At 41.7% G+C, this 16418-nt stretch overlaps 1 protein-coding gene and 1 pseudogene across 1 annotated transcript; both read right to left on the reverse strand.

Moving 5' to 3' along the window:
• Positions 1 to 13: 13 nt before the first annotated feature.
• LOC113169494 lies at positions 14 to 8083 on the reverse strand (annotated as a pseudogene).
• A 2358-nt stretch (positions 8084 to 10441) lies between these two features.
• Positions 10442 to 16399, reverse strand: LOC113168890 (rho guanine nucleotide exchange factor 2-like). The gene is made up of 15 exons (XM_026369950.1): positions 16348 to 16399; positions 15862 to 15987; positions 15435 to 15552; positions 15101 to 15349; positions 14905 to 14981; positions 14581 to 14753; positions 14192 to 14259; positions 13516 to 13731; positions 13357 to 13434; positions 12907 to 12959; positions 12126 to 12167; positions 11952 to 12002; positions 11608 to 11865; positions 11237 to 11366; positions 10442 to 10554 (listed from the first exon to the last, which is right to left on the reverse strand). Exons 2-15 carry the CDS (start codon positions 15961 to 15963, stop codon positions 10442 to 10444), a joined length of 1728 nt encoding a protein of 575 aa, XP_026225735.1. The 5' UTR covers positions 15964 to 15987; positions 16348 to 16399.
• Between the last annotated feature and the right edge of the window lie 19 nt (positions 16400 to 16418).

Raw genomic sequence — 16418 nt, forward strand, 5'->3', positions numbered from 1 at the left:
AACAAAGTCTCAGTTTAGATCTAAAAACCAGTGACGGTGCTTTTATTTTATAAAATCCTGTTTCACATATGATTTATTACAATGAGCTGTGACATCAGCACAGTGATGACATCACAGAGTTCCAGATAACATTTTAATTTTATTTGTTCTTCAGGTCAAGGTTACCTATAGTAGGGGGTGTATTTCCGACCTGTTATTGGCCCCTGTGTTACCGTGGCAGTGGAACGCCTCACTGCGATTGGCTATTTTAAACAACAAACAAATAGTAATTGGCTAACAGGAAGTTCTCTATAATCGATTAATCAATCAAAAACGAATTAGTTAGTAATGGATTAGTTGTTTACCATTTAACTCCCTTTAAACACAAACATTCAGCTCCTTGTCTGTCCCCCTCATAATACTGGGAGGGGATTAAGGGAAAGGGGGTTGGCACCATCAGTGGGTGGGGGGAAAGATGTGGTTGTTTGGGCAGGGGGGGAAGGGGGAAGGGCAGCACATAGGAGAAAAACTCCACACAGGAAATAAAGAAGAAGGAATGTGTGACAGCAGGAATTATTTAGAGGAGGGTGGAGGATAGCAGAAGCCTTGACGTCCACTTTCGGGGAGGGGGACTAAGGAGTTCCCCGACACCTGGGAGGGGGGAGGGGTTCAACAGGAGTTGAGCTCCTCCATCGTCTGACTCAGAGTTGCCTGTAGCTCCATGTTGGCGGTTCTTGCTGCACTCAGAGCATCTGCAGAGAGAGAATGAGTCATCAGGCCCCACCCCTTTCTGCTCACCTGTTCCAGAGAGTAGAGATAGCCTAAACCTGATGAGTTCAACTAATAATGAATTAACAGACAACAGTCAAGCTCCAGTTTTATAATTCACTATGGCAACGGGTACGCTGAGCACAGAGCTCCCATTTTAAGAGATCACAGTATCTAACTGCTAACATCAGTAAAGAGGATCTGGGTGAAGAAGTAATCAGCTACTTTTCTTCTCCACACAAAATCTTCATCATCAGTCTCACACAGACTCTGACATCAAACGGTGTCCTCAGACTCAAAATCAGGTTAGAGCAGCAGGTTCACTGTAGTAACCAACTCACAGTTATTGCAGTAACTACAGTAGTTTAAGTGATGTCTGTTTTGAAAATGAACACCATTTTCTCCAACTCCAAGTGTCACTAAATCCACTTCCTGGAACAAGCACCTGTTCTTCAGGTGTGTCACAGTGCATTTATTTACCTCTACAGGTTATATTTCAATAAAAATGGCCAAATCAGTTTTACCTTCCAGTCCATCAATGGTTTTCTCCAGTTTAGCAACTGAACGCTCCGCAAACTCTGCTCTGGTCTCCGCCTGAAACGCAGGAAGTCAGCAGGTAAAGAGGAAGTCAACAGGTAGACAGGAAGTGGGTTGTTCAGTTTGTCAGACGTTTCTCACCTCCTTGAGTTTGCTGCTTAGGTTCTTGATCTCTCTTCGTACCTGTCCTCCTTCTGGGAATACTGAGACAGAGAGACAGCCAAAAGGGTTAGAGTGACGCTGCATCGTGGTTGTTCTGACCATTTAAATCCAACACCTTCCTAAGCCAGTAGACCGTAAGAAACAACTGATCCAGGATCCGTCTGCTGATCCACATACATAGATCACAGTCCAGCTCAGAACCAAGCTCACATTAAAATTTGTAAAAGATGAACTGGCTCTCTGCAAACCTGATCCAGGAGGTCTCTGTGGACCACTATCCCATGTTTTTTTTTTTTTTTTTTTTTTAATAAACGTTCAGGTTTTTCTTCCAGGTGTAAACCTCTCACCCCCCCCCCCCCCAACCCCCACCCTACCTTCTCAGCCTGGGCCTCCAGAGACTTTGAACTAGTGAAGATGGTTTTCAGCTCCTCCTCCAGCATCCGAGTCTTACTGCAGGTCAGAGGTCAAAGGTCAGAGGTCAGGTGTGTTTCTGTGTAAGAGTGTGTGTGTGTCAGGCTAGAGTCATGCAGCAGCAGCAGCAGGAGGAGCTGAAGCTAAAGGTCAGAGTTTGCTGGAGGTCAGGAGGAGGTCAGGTGGGGGGGGTCATGTGACCCTCCTGTACCTTGTCCTCTGACGCCTGAAGGCTCTTCAGTGATTGGTCGAAACTCCTCAACTGCTCCTCCAACCTCCGAACTTTACTGTGATGGGGGATGGGGAACAGGAGGAGGCAGGTGGAGATAGACAGGTAGACATGCAGGTGCAGCATCATGATGTTTCCATGGAAACAGGAAAAGAAGATGCAAGTCAGAGCATTAGTGAAGCAACACAAATGAGGTCATTATGCATTTAACTGCACTGCGTGGGTCCTTTAGTCAAACTCAGAGCATCTGAGACTGAAAAACCAAACCTGTTTGCAGATTAAAATAATCTGGATCTTCTGTTGTAATCCTGGATGTCTACTTTTTCAACTGACTACCTGAGTAACACAGGTCACTAAGCATCTGGACAATGACTCCTCCAGCGGATTAGACATAAAACAGATGTGTTTAATGTGTCTATGTCAGCTTTAATTTAACAGTTTGGTCAAAAACACCTGAGCCAGGACATTTACGGACTGACTCCGTAAATGAACCAAATAAAGAATAATTACAACTCAAGGAGTTAGCTATCAATTCCACTAATTAACAGTTGTACACTTTGTCTTAAATGTGACCAGTCGACACTCCACCAAAAACGTTGTGAAAAATCCACATTGATGATTCGCAGAGCTCATAAACCCATGTTTTATTTACAGTAGAACAAAGAAAATGTCAAATGTTTAGTCTGAGAAAACAAACCAAGATCATTGTTAAATTGATGGCAGCAACACATTTAAAAAAGCTAATGGATAAATCACTAGCATTAAACTTTTCTTATTTCTGAGATTTACCAGTGGTTTCTATGTTGTGGTAAACCCTCTATATTTACGCTGGTGGTTTCTCTGTTGATTGTCGACAGGGATGCAGATTCACTGACCTACTGCGGGCTGTTCTGGATCTTATTATAAAAGGAGTTTTTCCTTATCTTCTGGACATTCCCATCCAATGTTGTTGCTCTGATGGATTAGTTCTCTTTGCTCAGTGACAGTAATATTTTTAATCAACTCTGGACCTTTTATCCATTTGCTAGTAAATATAACAAAGAACTGATCCAGAACAGCTGAAAGGCAAACTGACAAAATACTTTTGATCAAATATTTCAATTAGTTAATTGCAGAAAAAAAGATGCTAATGAATCACGCTCCGTGTGCTTTTTGACTGGAAGTTCACTAAAACTGTTTTAGCATCAGTGGCTTTGTACTATAACGGAGGCAGATGGAAAGACGCTGCTTGGGTTGGGATTAGCTGTTACCTAGCTATTATTTATACTTTCACTGCAAAAAGTTATGAATGTGATTATTAGATGAATGAATTAGATATTTAACATCTAATATTTTAGAGCAAACCCATAAATTTAATTAAATGTGAAACAGACACTAAACACCTTTCAATTGTTTTAGGTGTAATCAGCTAGGTGTACAGTGTCAATATAACAGATTGATAGATTGCAATTCTTAAAAGTCTGACTTGCTAGTTCAGATTTTGGCCGATTCCAATTTGTAAAAAAAAATTTTCATCTTCTCTCATTTCAACAAATTTCAAAACAGAAGCGCTCCAGGTTACTGGACAGGTAACAGAAACAGAAGAATATAACAAGGAACTTAGTATTTTTTGGTTGTTGCTCTACTCCTTATTTTGGCCTTGTGCTGCTGCCTTGTATTTTCTTTCCTCACAGTAAATAACTTCCACGACTCCAACATGTTGTATGAACCTGTGAGGTGCACAACAGAGCCTGTGAGCAGGAGTTTGTTTTTTAAAAACAAGGAAGCACTGCTTGTATCCTGCTCTAATTCGGCTCTGGTACTGCTCACACAATGAGCCTAAAGCATGGCTAAGCCCGACCCAGAGTGACAGTTTTGAGATGGTGAGTGAAGCAGGCTAACAGCGAGGAATGGAAATTGTCACAGCTCTATGCGCTTCAGTGCACAACGTAAAATATAGTGCTTCTAATAAGATCGGCAGTGTCAGATATCCGAGTCTGTGCAGTGCATCTCTATTATGGTTATATACTGAGAAATTAATTAGATTTTGACCAGTTGAGTAAACTGGGAAGACAAAAAATGTAGACAAAATTTGTTTAAAGCTATTGTTGTGAGGACATTTTAACCGGAGTGCGTATAAAGGGTTAGAATTAGGATCAAGTTAGGCAATTAGATAAGTCGGGTTAGGCTGGAAGCACTGCATCATGTCAGTGAGTATTCTCACAAGTATAGTGAGACAAGTGCGTATGTGTGTGTGTATGTGCGTGCGCGTGCACTCTCATGATAGGAACCTCTCGGCCTGTCAGCTCTCTCTTCAGCTCGTTCCAGTCTCCCTCCACCATCACCAGTTTACGAGCCACCTATCAATGAAACAAAGAGTGTAATTCAACAATCAGACCAGTAACATCATCAATCAAACATCCAGTCACATCACAATGATTAGAGGTCGGCCTCTAGCCCTGAAACTCAGATTATTCTAAAGAAAACTGAATCAAGATTGTGATGCTTCATCAGGTTTGGCTGTCTGATAATAAATAATAATTTTGTCAGTAGAGCTCAGTGTGTATCTGACCTCCTCGTATTTCCTGTCGGCCTCTTCTGCTATCTGTTTAGCTTCTCTCAGCTGAACCTCCAGATGCTCCATCTTCTCTTCATCCTTCAGAGCTCGGTTCTCTATCACCTTCATGCCTCTGTGGGGGGGTGACAACAAGTTAAACAACATCCGTGGTGCTTTTTCAGCAGGCCGATGCTGGTGTAACTGCTGGTGTTATTTCGCATCCACTGTCTAAAATGGGGAGCTTATGATTATTGATTCCAATAATATCCATTTATTAAAATTACAATTCAGTGGGCAGTCAGATTATTTTGATGGGAATCATAAAGGAATTTTAAGTAGAGAAATTATGACTCAGATTATATTCAAGTAATCACTGATGTCAAGCTACTAACAAACTGTCAAGTGTGGTGTTTTTGGTGAGATTAGACATGTCAGGTGTTTATGACCTCTCGCTCTCATCCGCTGCCTTCTCCACCTCATCCAGTTTGTGAAGTGCAGCAGCCAGTCTCTCCTGAGCTCGGTCCAGATTCTCCTCAGTAAGCTGCAAGCGACGACCCAGAGAAGTCACCTCACTCTCTGCCTGCAAGACACACAGAACAAGTCGTGTAATGTTGAGAAGTTGAAGAACGAGAACTAAGCCTCAGCTACCACCAGTGTTACAGTTTTTTTAATTATCAGTTTACAGTCTGATAATTAAATTACTGTTAACATTAACAACTGTTATTAATATGATTATTAAATATTATTATGTTATTATCTTTGAAATGTATTTCAACTTCAACAGATTAATCAAAACAGTGAATATCAACATCTGGTGTGTAGCCACTACAGCAATTACCTCAGTAATCCTACACAATCGACTTATCAGATATTCTTCTTCATTACATTTAGGTTTTCATGGTATGTGACCATATATACACGTATGCGTTTCGTTTTAATATTTAATCTGTTTGTAATTGACAATATTTTAGGATTTACTCTTCTTTCAACCAGTGAACCTTGAAGATTGCGCAGTGACCTAAATGTGGTTTATCCTTTAAGATGTCAATATAATCATCTTTCTTCATGATCCCAAAACCCAAACAAGGTTCCCTTTGTCTGAAACAGCCAAACCACGGCATTTTGCTGGCACCATGTTTACCTGTGGGAAATGTGTTTTCAGGGTTGAAGGCCTCTCTCCTTCGCCAAACAAAGACAGGATCCATGTCCACAAACAGCTCAAGTCTGGTCTCATTAGACCAAAGGACAGACTTCCAAAACTCATCCACCTGTTTCAAACATTCACCGTCAAACTGTCGGTCTGACTTTAATGGGCCTCTGTGTGAGTTTTTTTTTTTTTTTTTTTTTTTTTTTGGCAAAGCTGCCCGATGAAGAGACCACACAACAGTCTCTCTTGAAACATCAAGTCTGGAAGAGGCCAGTTCAGCAACAATTATCTTGGCAGAGAACCGGGAATTCTTGTTAACATCTCAGACTATTTCCCTATCCAAAGTTTCTTGACATTTTGCACTTCTAAACACACCCAGATTTGTTTCTAAAAAAATTGGTCTCCTTGACTGAACCGCTGTTTAAGACTCTGAAACTCTTGGAAATGGCTCTATAGCCTTCCCTCTTAAAATGACTGTAGACTTGTTTTACTTCCCAAAATGAACCAACTAGAGGCCTTCACACTGCTGAATATTTTACTATAGAAAGTTTTGATGAGCGATTCAAAAACATTAGAGAAGAGGTTTAGTGAAATATTCCATAGTTCTTGGAGGCCAATTATTTTGTCTTTAACTGTAATGTTACACATTAACAAGCACTTCAGTATAAGAAAAAAAAAGGTCAGTTGGGTGGAATCTAAGTAGGAGATTTTCTTTAGTTTCTTTGTTGCAAGACAAACTTTTTCTAGCAAATAAAACCAACTTATCAGCTGACTCTATTCTACTAGCTCAGATGAGAATCACCCACCCAGGAATAACCTCTATTTAGGAGTCCATACCTCCTCTCTGCTCCTCTCTCTCCTTCTCCACCTCCCTCTGCAGCCTTTCAGCTCTCTCCTCTGCCTCCTCCGCCTGCTCCTGCAGGACTTTGATCTTCTTCTTCACGGCCTCAATGCTGTTCACTCCTCCACTCATCTTTTTCCTCTGCTGCAAAAAAACAGCAGCAGATGAGTTAAACTGACAGACACAGTTTGTGTAGAGAAATAACAACAACGAGAACAGGTGAAACCCCACCTCTCTGTTTCCAGAACACTCACTACCGACCACTACCAATTATTTTCAGCAGTGGATGCATCTGATGCTGAAAATAGTCCTAGAGTTATCTATCCTTTTATTTAACTACAAAAAACACATAGTGGTGGTGAAGTGGAGGGGGCGGGGGTTGAATCCAGGTGTTAGCACAGTCACGTTCAGACCTGTCTGTTTCATCTGTATCTACATGCTTGGCCCCATTTCTGCTGCCGCAAAATAGAGACAATGACTTTTGCTGTTTGATTGCTTTTTATTTAAGCAGAACCACTCAGAAATCTTGAGAAATAAACTAATCTGAAAGACAAATACACATAAGTCATCTCTTGTTGATTAATAAGTAGTTAGTTGCCTGAAGACAAGGACATGTCAGAAGATGTTTTTCACAATGTTTGTGAAATTCGAAGGAAATAAGAAAGAATAAAGTGAAATATAATCAAACATACTAAGATTTCAAACTTATTCATTGAAGAATAAACTAAATCATTTAGACTATGAATCATCATAAAGACGTGATTTATTTAAGAACTGGGCGGACTGACTTTAATCCGAGCAGTTTATTAAAACGTCTTCTTTGAGGGGTTGAAGTTTTGGTTCATTCGAAAACTGGTACATTCATTACTTTTAATTCCAACTGTGGATAAAGTTTATTTTATACCAACATCATCTCCAGTGGTTTATAAGCATAATTATTAGCTTTTTTTTGTTCCGATGCGTTGCTGATTTGTTAGCATGTCAACTTCTGTTGCTGACGAGCGACCACCGCCCTATCAGCCAGTTAGCATGTTAGCAGAGCTCAAAGCTAACAAGGACCAGGTGAGGTGTACCTAGGGGATCCTTCTCACCTGTGCAAATCCTCTGAAGAAAACACACCTGTGGGTCGAGTCTGACTTCACCTGGCAGCGTCACTTCCCCGTTAGCAGCAGGCTAGCTGTTAGCACTTAGCAGCTAACGCAGCAATTCGGTCACTTTTCAGCTAAGTAAACTTTTACACTAGGGCTCCGGGTTCGTACAAACCGGAACGCACTTCCTTATCCGAATGTTGTGAATGTAGTGGTTGAGGTCCTATTATGAGATCCCAGTCACTCTCAGTCCTGATCCTGGTACTGGTACTGGTACTGGTGCTAGTGCTGATACAGATACAGGTTCTGATTCTGGTCCTGATCTTAGTCTTCGCCGCTTCCTGATGCAGCCAACTCCCTAAAGAGGCCGACACCCTCTTCCGGGTTAAGTTCCCTCCACGGGAAGTGAAGCAAACATACACTCCCCCAAAATAAAGGCTTGTGGAAAACAAAGGGACATGCTGACATTGTGAGACTTCGAAATAATATTTATATTATATTATATATAAAATTATATATATATATTATAATAACATAGACATTCTAGTTATCAATTCTTATAGTTTTCCTTCCTCAAGGTCCTTCCACTCTGTATCTCCTGTTTTACCACCTCTAAAGCACCCAGACCATCTCGCTGCCTCCACCACGTTCGACTTAAAGGTGTGTATATATATATAATTTATTTATTTTTTTAAGAAAACTTTATTGTTTAAGCTCAAGCTGGTCCCATAAATGAGACAAATATTAATTAAGTCTGTCAAAGTAACACGTTAACTTCTAATGAACAATTACTAATAATCACAGAAAAAAACAAGTAAAAAAAATCTATGCAGATGACTCATGTTCTGTGGTGTCTTTTAATGCGTCTTTCAATACATGTTAAACACAGCCCCCTGATTTTGTGCTTTGGATTATAGTTAATTTTGTTTGCTCTGCTTTTGTTTGCTCTTCATGATAACTCAGTGATCAAGCAAGTGAGGTGGAGACAGAAACAAGGCAAATCTGCACTAATGCTGCTTATATTTGACTTTAACTGAACCCTGAGGTATTTTAAGAAGCTTAAATTAATTTCTGCAGAGTTTCTTTTAATAAACAAGGAATTAAATGAAATCAGACAAAGAAAGATACAAGGTTTGTTGTCCAGGTGATTTATAACAGGACACAGCATGACAACAAAGTTACAACAGAAATGGTCAAATCTTTATACAAGCACTAGGTTTAAACAGTTTAATGATAAATCTGAACTTTAAACAGCACAAATGTTACAGCATCAAATCAGGATTTTACAGCATCAGAAAAAAATGAAAACCTTCAGACCGGTTATTTTAATATAAAAACTTCAGGAGGTCAAATCATCAGATGCAGCCAGAGGGTCACATGATACAGTCACCTGATATCATGTAAATACATGTTTAATAAAAAGCTGCAGTGCCTTTAGTGTTTACTAGCAGAAAGTCTTTTTAAAAAACTGTTTAATATCAACTATCTGTTGTGAAGAATTTGCATCAATTTGATGAGTAAAAACTCATCAAAACAAATTTTTTTTCTCAAATTTATTTCTCCTTTAAAACTGACAATGTTGTAAACGGTTAGCTTTCTCTAAGAACAGCAAGTTGTTTGATGAACGATTCTCTGTGATCATTTATTTCATGTGATCCTCAAACTGCAGCTGATTGTGTCTGTTTCCGGGTTACCATCATCATCACCATCATCATCACAATGAACCAACGTTACACACATTTCTGTTTCTACATCAGTTCATCAATAACAGCATCAAACCGATTAACTGATCGATCGGTGGATCAATAAGACGTTCAGGTTCTACACAAAGACAAAGAAACACACTAGCATGCTAACAGATAGGACCTCAGGCTTCAGTCAAACAGCTGATCTACAGTAGTACTACCCCCCACCCTACTCTTAGTCTATTGTACTATCCCCACTGTCAGTCAGTAGTTCTACCCCCACCCTCAGTCAGTAGTTCTACCCCCACTCTCAGCCTGTAGTACTACCCCACCCTCAGTCTGTAGTTCTACCCCCACTCTCAGCCTGTAGTACTACCCCCACAGTCAGCCTGTAGTACTACCCCCAGTCAGTCTGTAGTACTACCCCCACTCTCAGTCTGTAGTACAACCCCACTGTCAGTCTGTAGTACTACCCCACTGTTAGTCTGTAGTACTACACCCCCCAGGCGTAGTACTGCTCACATAAACAAATAACTGTTCCCAAATTTTTATCAAAATTTTTGGTTTGAAATGTTTTAAGTTACATTATAAATAAAGTTTAAAAGTTGTTTTTGTTTCATGATCATAAAAACTCCGAACACATTGAACAAACGTACAGTTCCCCCCACACCACAGCCGGTTGCGACTGCCGCTGCAGACACCCAAAGGCATTTGGGAAATGTAGTGTGATGTCTGTCTGCTTCAAACAAACTTCTTGTCATATGATCCCCCAGCTCTGACATCAGAGTCTGTCCAGCAGGTTTGTAGTTTTCAAATCTGTTTGATGAACTCAGCTGAGCAACTTTGCCTTCAGCAAATCTGCTGTCATACCTACAGGTGCAGCCTCACCTCCTGATCACCTACTGACGGCACCACCTGAGATCATGAACTAGTTAGTTTCAAGTAGACACTGGTTAACTGGAACTGGTCCCCCTTGCTATTTCTCAAGCTCCGCCACTCCAACTTGTTAGGCTGGGGCTCCATGATGTGATGATGTCAACAAGTCACATGGTTATACTTCACGTCTGATTTGGTCTGAACATCATCTCCAGTCTGATGGTGACATCACAGAGGTCATCAGGTGGAGGTGTGATGAGGTTCACATTCGCTCTCCTCAGGATGTCCTGCAGGTCTGAGTTAAGAGGCACAGGTTATCAGGGCGACATCATTACATTACATTACATTACATTACAGTCATTTAGCAGACGCTTTTATCCAAAGCGACTTACAAGTCATTACAAGTTACAAGGGTAGGCAGGGCAGCGTGAGGAGGTCTTGCCTAAGGACCCCTACTGGAGGTAGCCATAGCTGGGATTTGAACCCCAGTCTCCCACATGGGAGGCGGTGATGTTACCACTACACTAACCAGCCGCCAATCAATAACAAATACTGATCATTTCCTGAGGGTTTGAAGTTGATAATAAATAATCTAATATCAGCTAATTGGATCTACCATCAAACTCTGTTCAGTGGAACCTGGAACTGAACTGATTGATCCAAATAACTCTTTCAGGTCTAATAAACTGGATGGAAGTCCCAGGTTTTAACCTCTGTGGAGTCGTTAGTGTCACATGTGACAAGGTGTAAACAACTGTTGAACAACCTGGTGATTAGGTTTGTTGTAAACCCTGTCCCCTGTTAAGTTTTGGTCATTCTAGTTTAACCCTGCTCCTGCACATGTTCACAATGCGACAGAGGTTACACCTAAAGAAGCCTTGGAAAGACAGAGACCTGAATATTGACAATATCCATAGACACTGATAATCTGTATAATGATCAATAATGCTGATAAGTTATTGATCGTCAGCACTGACCTCTTGGGCTGTCAGAGCGAGGAGAGATCTTCATCAGCTCCTCTTCCTCGTCCTCATTTCCCTCTTGAACACCGTCTAATTGGTCAACTGGATCCTGACTGGCCAATGGGGCGCGAGTTTCCCTTCGTACCTGCTGATAGACACACCTGTGATTAGCTGAGATTAGTTAACTTTAGAGCAGCTTAGGTTATTTAAGTCAAAGAACCATTTCAACACAAATACAAGAAAGATCTAAAGATGAGTGAAGTGAGTTTTACATCAGATACTGATGATGATACTGTAATCTAATTAAATATTTTTTCGTCCGGTGTCAGTCCCGTCTTAACTTAGTTTTTCTTAGTTTAGATCAGTTGTCCAACATTCAGACCCACCTGTTCTGCCTGGATGACATCACTGGTCCCTCTGTTACCCTGCATCCTCCCATCTGGCCCCTCCCCCCTCAGACTCAGCCATGTCACTTCCTCTTTCAGTAGCTCCACCTGCCGCCGAAGCTGCACCACCTCCCCACTGGCTTCCAGCCCCATGTCTCGCGACACTGACCGACTTAGGCGGGGGGCGGGGGAAGGGCCGGGGGCAGTGCCTGGTGTGACTGACAGCTCAAGGATCGAGTCCTGGCGAATCACAGCAGCCTGGGGGCGGAATCAGAGTAACAACATTAATGAACAGAATCATGTAAATAAAAAGTTAAATCAGTAAATATCAACTTGTATCTGACCTGCAGAGCGTGAAGCTGCGTGCTCAGACTGACCAATCGCTGACGGACCTCCTGCGGAGACGACAGGTGTGAAACACGTGATTGGACAGAAATTGGGACAATTCACTTAATCGCATCCCCATTTCCCCAGATCCAATGATTACATAATAAAATAAAACAACGCTGATCTGTTACCTCGTTTAAGGTCTGTTCCTGCAGCTGGTTACCGTTTCTGTCCTGAGAGGAAAAAACATGAAATATTTACAGAACATGCTGTTCACCATTTAACCCAGACCCTAAAATTTAGGGCCTAAATCCAAACCTAACACAACCACATCTGTACAAAATTACACTGATTATTTAGGTTATGCCTGCAGCTCTTACATGTCTTCTTTAAAAATTAAAAATGTTCAACCACTGAAAAACACCTAATTAAAAAATAATATTATAATAGTAATATAGTAGTTAGGCTGCTATTTGATTTAAACCACTAAAAAACTATTTTGGTTGAAGTTAATTACTGAAAGCGAACCGACTCAGTTTTCCTTGAATGACCAAATTACAAAGTAACATCCATAAAATAAAATGATAAACTATATAAAACCAGTTTTTTTTCTTTTAAATTGTTGAAAGAAATAAAACGTTTTAAACATGAAATGTGCAGGATGTTTACAGCGTTTCTAGTTCTGATCCCCACGTTATTTCTTATGGCTTCTTCTACTTTACAACGTTTCCATTTTGTTATATACTCAGTGATCAGAGCACACAGTCCCTCAAAAGCTCATCACACCAGACTTCATTCAGAATATGTTAGTTTTTTTACTACCTGGATTTTTAACAGCTGTGACAATGTCTGTGGAGACACTAGCACATTTAGTTCATGTTATCTCATAGAAGGTTTTTGGTGTCTGGGTTTCATCTGATCCAACAGAACAAAGGTGTGATCCAAGGTCAACGGTGATAAAAGCTGCTGTACCTTTGAGGAGCTGCCATTCATCATTAAAGAGTCCAGAGAACCAGAGTCTCCATCTGAGAGAAAGGGATAGGTGTAGACAGACAGGTTAACAGGTAAAATACCAGGGCACCATGACTGACAATCTTTCATCTGAACAAAATACAAACACACTGTACAAGAAAAGTCAACAACGCCTTTTCGTCTAGGAAGGCTGAAATAGTTGACAGAACTCTGATGACATTGTTTTACAGAGCTTTCAATGAAAGTGTCCTTACATTTTCTTCTACCTGTTGATTTGGCTCTTTGTTTGTTAAATAGGATGGTTAAAGTTAGGAGTGAAACCACTAAAACTGCCCCTGGGACAATAAATTTGTTATTGATTGATTGATTGAACACGTTATCAGTGTCTGTACATCACTCCAACACCAGATGGAAGTGACAAGCTTTCTGTTTTAGAGACAGGTGACTCACTGCTGAGCTCCTGGTTGCTGTTGGTTATGGAGGACCTCTGGACGTTGGAGTTCAGCAGCAGCTCAGTGAGTTTGTCAACTGAAACATAAAAGCAAACTTCAGTTCTCCTCCTCCACCTCCCCTGACTCTTATTTCAGTTTAAAGGAAACTTGTCTGCACCTTCGGAGAGGGCGCCCATGAGGAGTGGTTCTGCCTGAGGAGCGTGAGGAGTGTCTGCCCTGAACAGGTTCCTGCAGGATGATGAGCAGCAAGAGATCACCTCCACACCTCCTTCTTCTGTTCCTCCTCTTCCTGTTGCCTCCACCAGGTCAGAAAACAAAGTGACGCGCTCCTGCAGGAGCTCTAGCACCTCCCTGTCCTTCTGCTGGATGTCAGCTGGGTGAAGATGAAGGAGGAGGAGAGGGAGGACATAAAATTGTTGATTAGTCCTTAATAAAGTTTTTTGAATCTTAAATTAAACTTTGACATTTATGTAAATACACTGTTTTCTTAGTGGAGTACTTTTAGAACTGTTTCAGGTTTTAGTGGAAGATTTTTGTTTTTCTTTTAAGATTTAAGTGCAGAGAAATTTGTGAAGAGTTCTGTTTACAGCAGGTTAGTGTAAACTGAGAGTGATGCAGCTGAGCGTGCAGAAGTGGGTAGATCATTCCACCATCATTGAACCACTGAGCTGAAAAGTTTTTTGAGGCAGTACTTGAGTAGAAAAAATTATTAGATACTTCTGTTCATTGTGGAGTATTTTTTTAGGCAAATACTTTTTCTTCAGTATAGAGGGGGAGTATCTGCATTGAAAATGTAGGTGGAGATGCAGTATATGCAGTAGAAGGTGCAGTACCTCTGAGGCGTCGCAGTAACGCTTTATCTTCAGTCTCGATGAGTGGAAACTCGTCTCTGGATGGACAACTACAACAACAATACATATATACTACAATAACAATACTACACACAATAACAATACTACAGCACTATTACTGTACTATGTGGTCCTACATAGTTGTACAGAGTGCTACCAATACCACAGTAATTGTAGTACTGCAAGCTACTTTCAGGTACAAGTAAGTACTGGTATAAGTACTTGTGTCAAGTGTATCTAAAAGCAGTACGCAATGTGGTACTGATCTGAGGGGAGTACTGCAGTAGCGACAACAGCAGCCACTGAAGCAGTACTTGAGGTTAGAGTTGTATTACTGTCTGCCCTACAGACTGTGTTACTAACTATAGTACCTGAGGGCGGCCTGCTGGATTCGGGTCATCCAGGTACGTCGATCATCTTTCGAAGCTGCATGAAGCTCAAACATCTCAGGAGGTGTTGACGCGCTAATCAGGTACATTCCTCGCTCCTGATTGGCTATGTCCCTGACGATCAGGTTGTTCAGAGACACCACCGGAGACTTGTCCTGATACAAGTGAGATAGCAGAGTATTCAGAATCTATTAGGCCTGATTTTTAGGCTTCAGTCTTTTTGTTTTGAGAGGATCTAGTCTTCTCTGTGGGCATGTGTGAACAGGTGAGACTAGGTGAGACTATCTGTGAGCAGGTGGAACCTACCAGTGATGCAAAAGTGAACTTTTGGTCTTTCTCCTGAAGGAAAACCAAGATGTCTGACATCAGCAGGACCTGCACATCTTAAAACAAACACAGCAAACAGGTGATATGGTGATACGGGTAAACAGGTGATTCAGTAATAAAGGTAAACAGGTGATACAGGTGATACAGGTGATACAGGTAAAAAGGCGATATCTACCTTTCATCCTGGAGCCCTGGAGTTTCCAGAGCAGTGTCCCTTCGTGAAGAAGCCTTCTCCTCAGCAGCTCGCCTCCTCTGAACGCTCCTCCTCCCTGAACCTCAGCCTGGGCCCGGGGGTCCAGACGGGCCTGAATCTCCTGCAGCCTCCTGGTCCGGTCCAGCTCCAAAACTTCATGGTCCACTGAGCTTATCAGGTCCTTCAGGAGCTGCAGTGCCTGGCTCAGAGATTGTGCCTCTTCCTCACTGCCTGCAGGGTCAAGGGGCAAGAGGTCAGAGGTTAATGAACTTCAGAGGTTACTATGTGTCAGAGGTTATCAGAGGTCGCATGTCACCTTTGGTGTTGTCCAGTATCCGCTTGATCAGGACCGGGTACTTTGTGATTCGCTGCGTCACCAGTAGGATGCACTCCTGGACGCCATGACGACGCAGCAGAGGACCACGGCAGACACGCTGAATATTATGGGATGGACAGAGAGAAGAGAGAGAGACAGTTAACTCATAAATACCATGTGGTCTAAACCAGTTTAAACAAAGCAAAACTAGGTCAAACTACTGAGTACACTGGGACAACCTCAGGTCTGTATCTGGATGAACTGGGATAAACCAGGTCTAAATGTCTCACCTAGTCTACAAGACTGAGTCACCTGACCAGGACAACACATCAATAACTAAGTGTGAACTAAGACTAAAACAGAAAAAGCCTGCAACAGGTAAAGGCCAGGTCCAGGTTCAAGTTCTTCATTTGGTTCTGGTCCTTACCCTGATGAACTGCTGCAGTCTTCGGTCTCGGGTTAAAACTTCTTTGTAGAGTTTCACAGCTTTCGGGTGTCGACTGCAGAACTCTGAGTAAAGTTTCTTCATGTCGTCGGCACTTTGACCTGAAAACTGCACACGTGTGGAAACACACATGTAAATGTAAACATTTAATCTCACACATTATCTCACACCAGCTGCCACACATGTTTTTTTCATATGAAAGATCCACAGACAGAATCAGACTTGCACGTGTTAACTTGTTGCTGCCACTGTGTCAATTATACCTGCAGTACTGCAAAACCTTTACTGAAGTACATACTGCAGTACTTTGACTGGCTGTACTATGTGTTGTGCTGCTCTCTGTAAAACTTTTTATCTATGTGGTGAAGCTGAGAATGTGGTTTAAGCTCACAATGTGGACATGTCAGATCAAACGTGAGTCCTCAGATCCTCAGAGAGTCCATCCTGGGGTCACCTGAGCCACCGTACCTGTTTGAGCAGCAGGTCTCCAATGCTCCTGATAACAAAGTTGGTGGAGCTGCCCTCCCCAGTCCCTCCTT

The sequence above is a fragment of the Anabas testudineus genome, chromosome 16, assembly GCF_900324465.2.
Source record: "Anabas testudineus chromosome 16, fAnaTes1.2, whole genome shotgun sequence".
Taxonomy (NCBI): domain Eukaryota; kingdom Metazoa; phylum Chordata; class Actinopteri; order Anabantiformes; family Anabantidae; genus Anabas; species Anabas testudineus.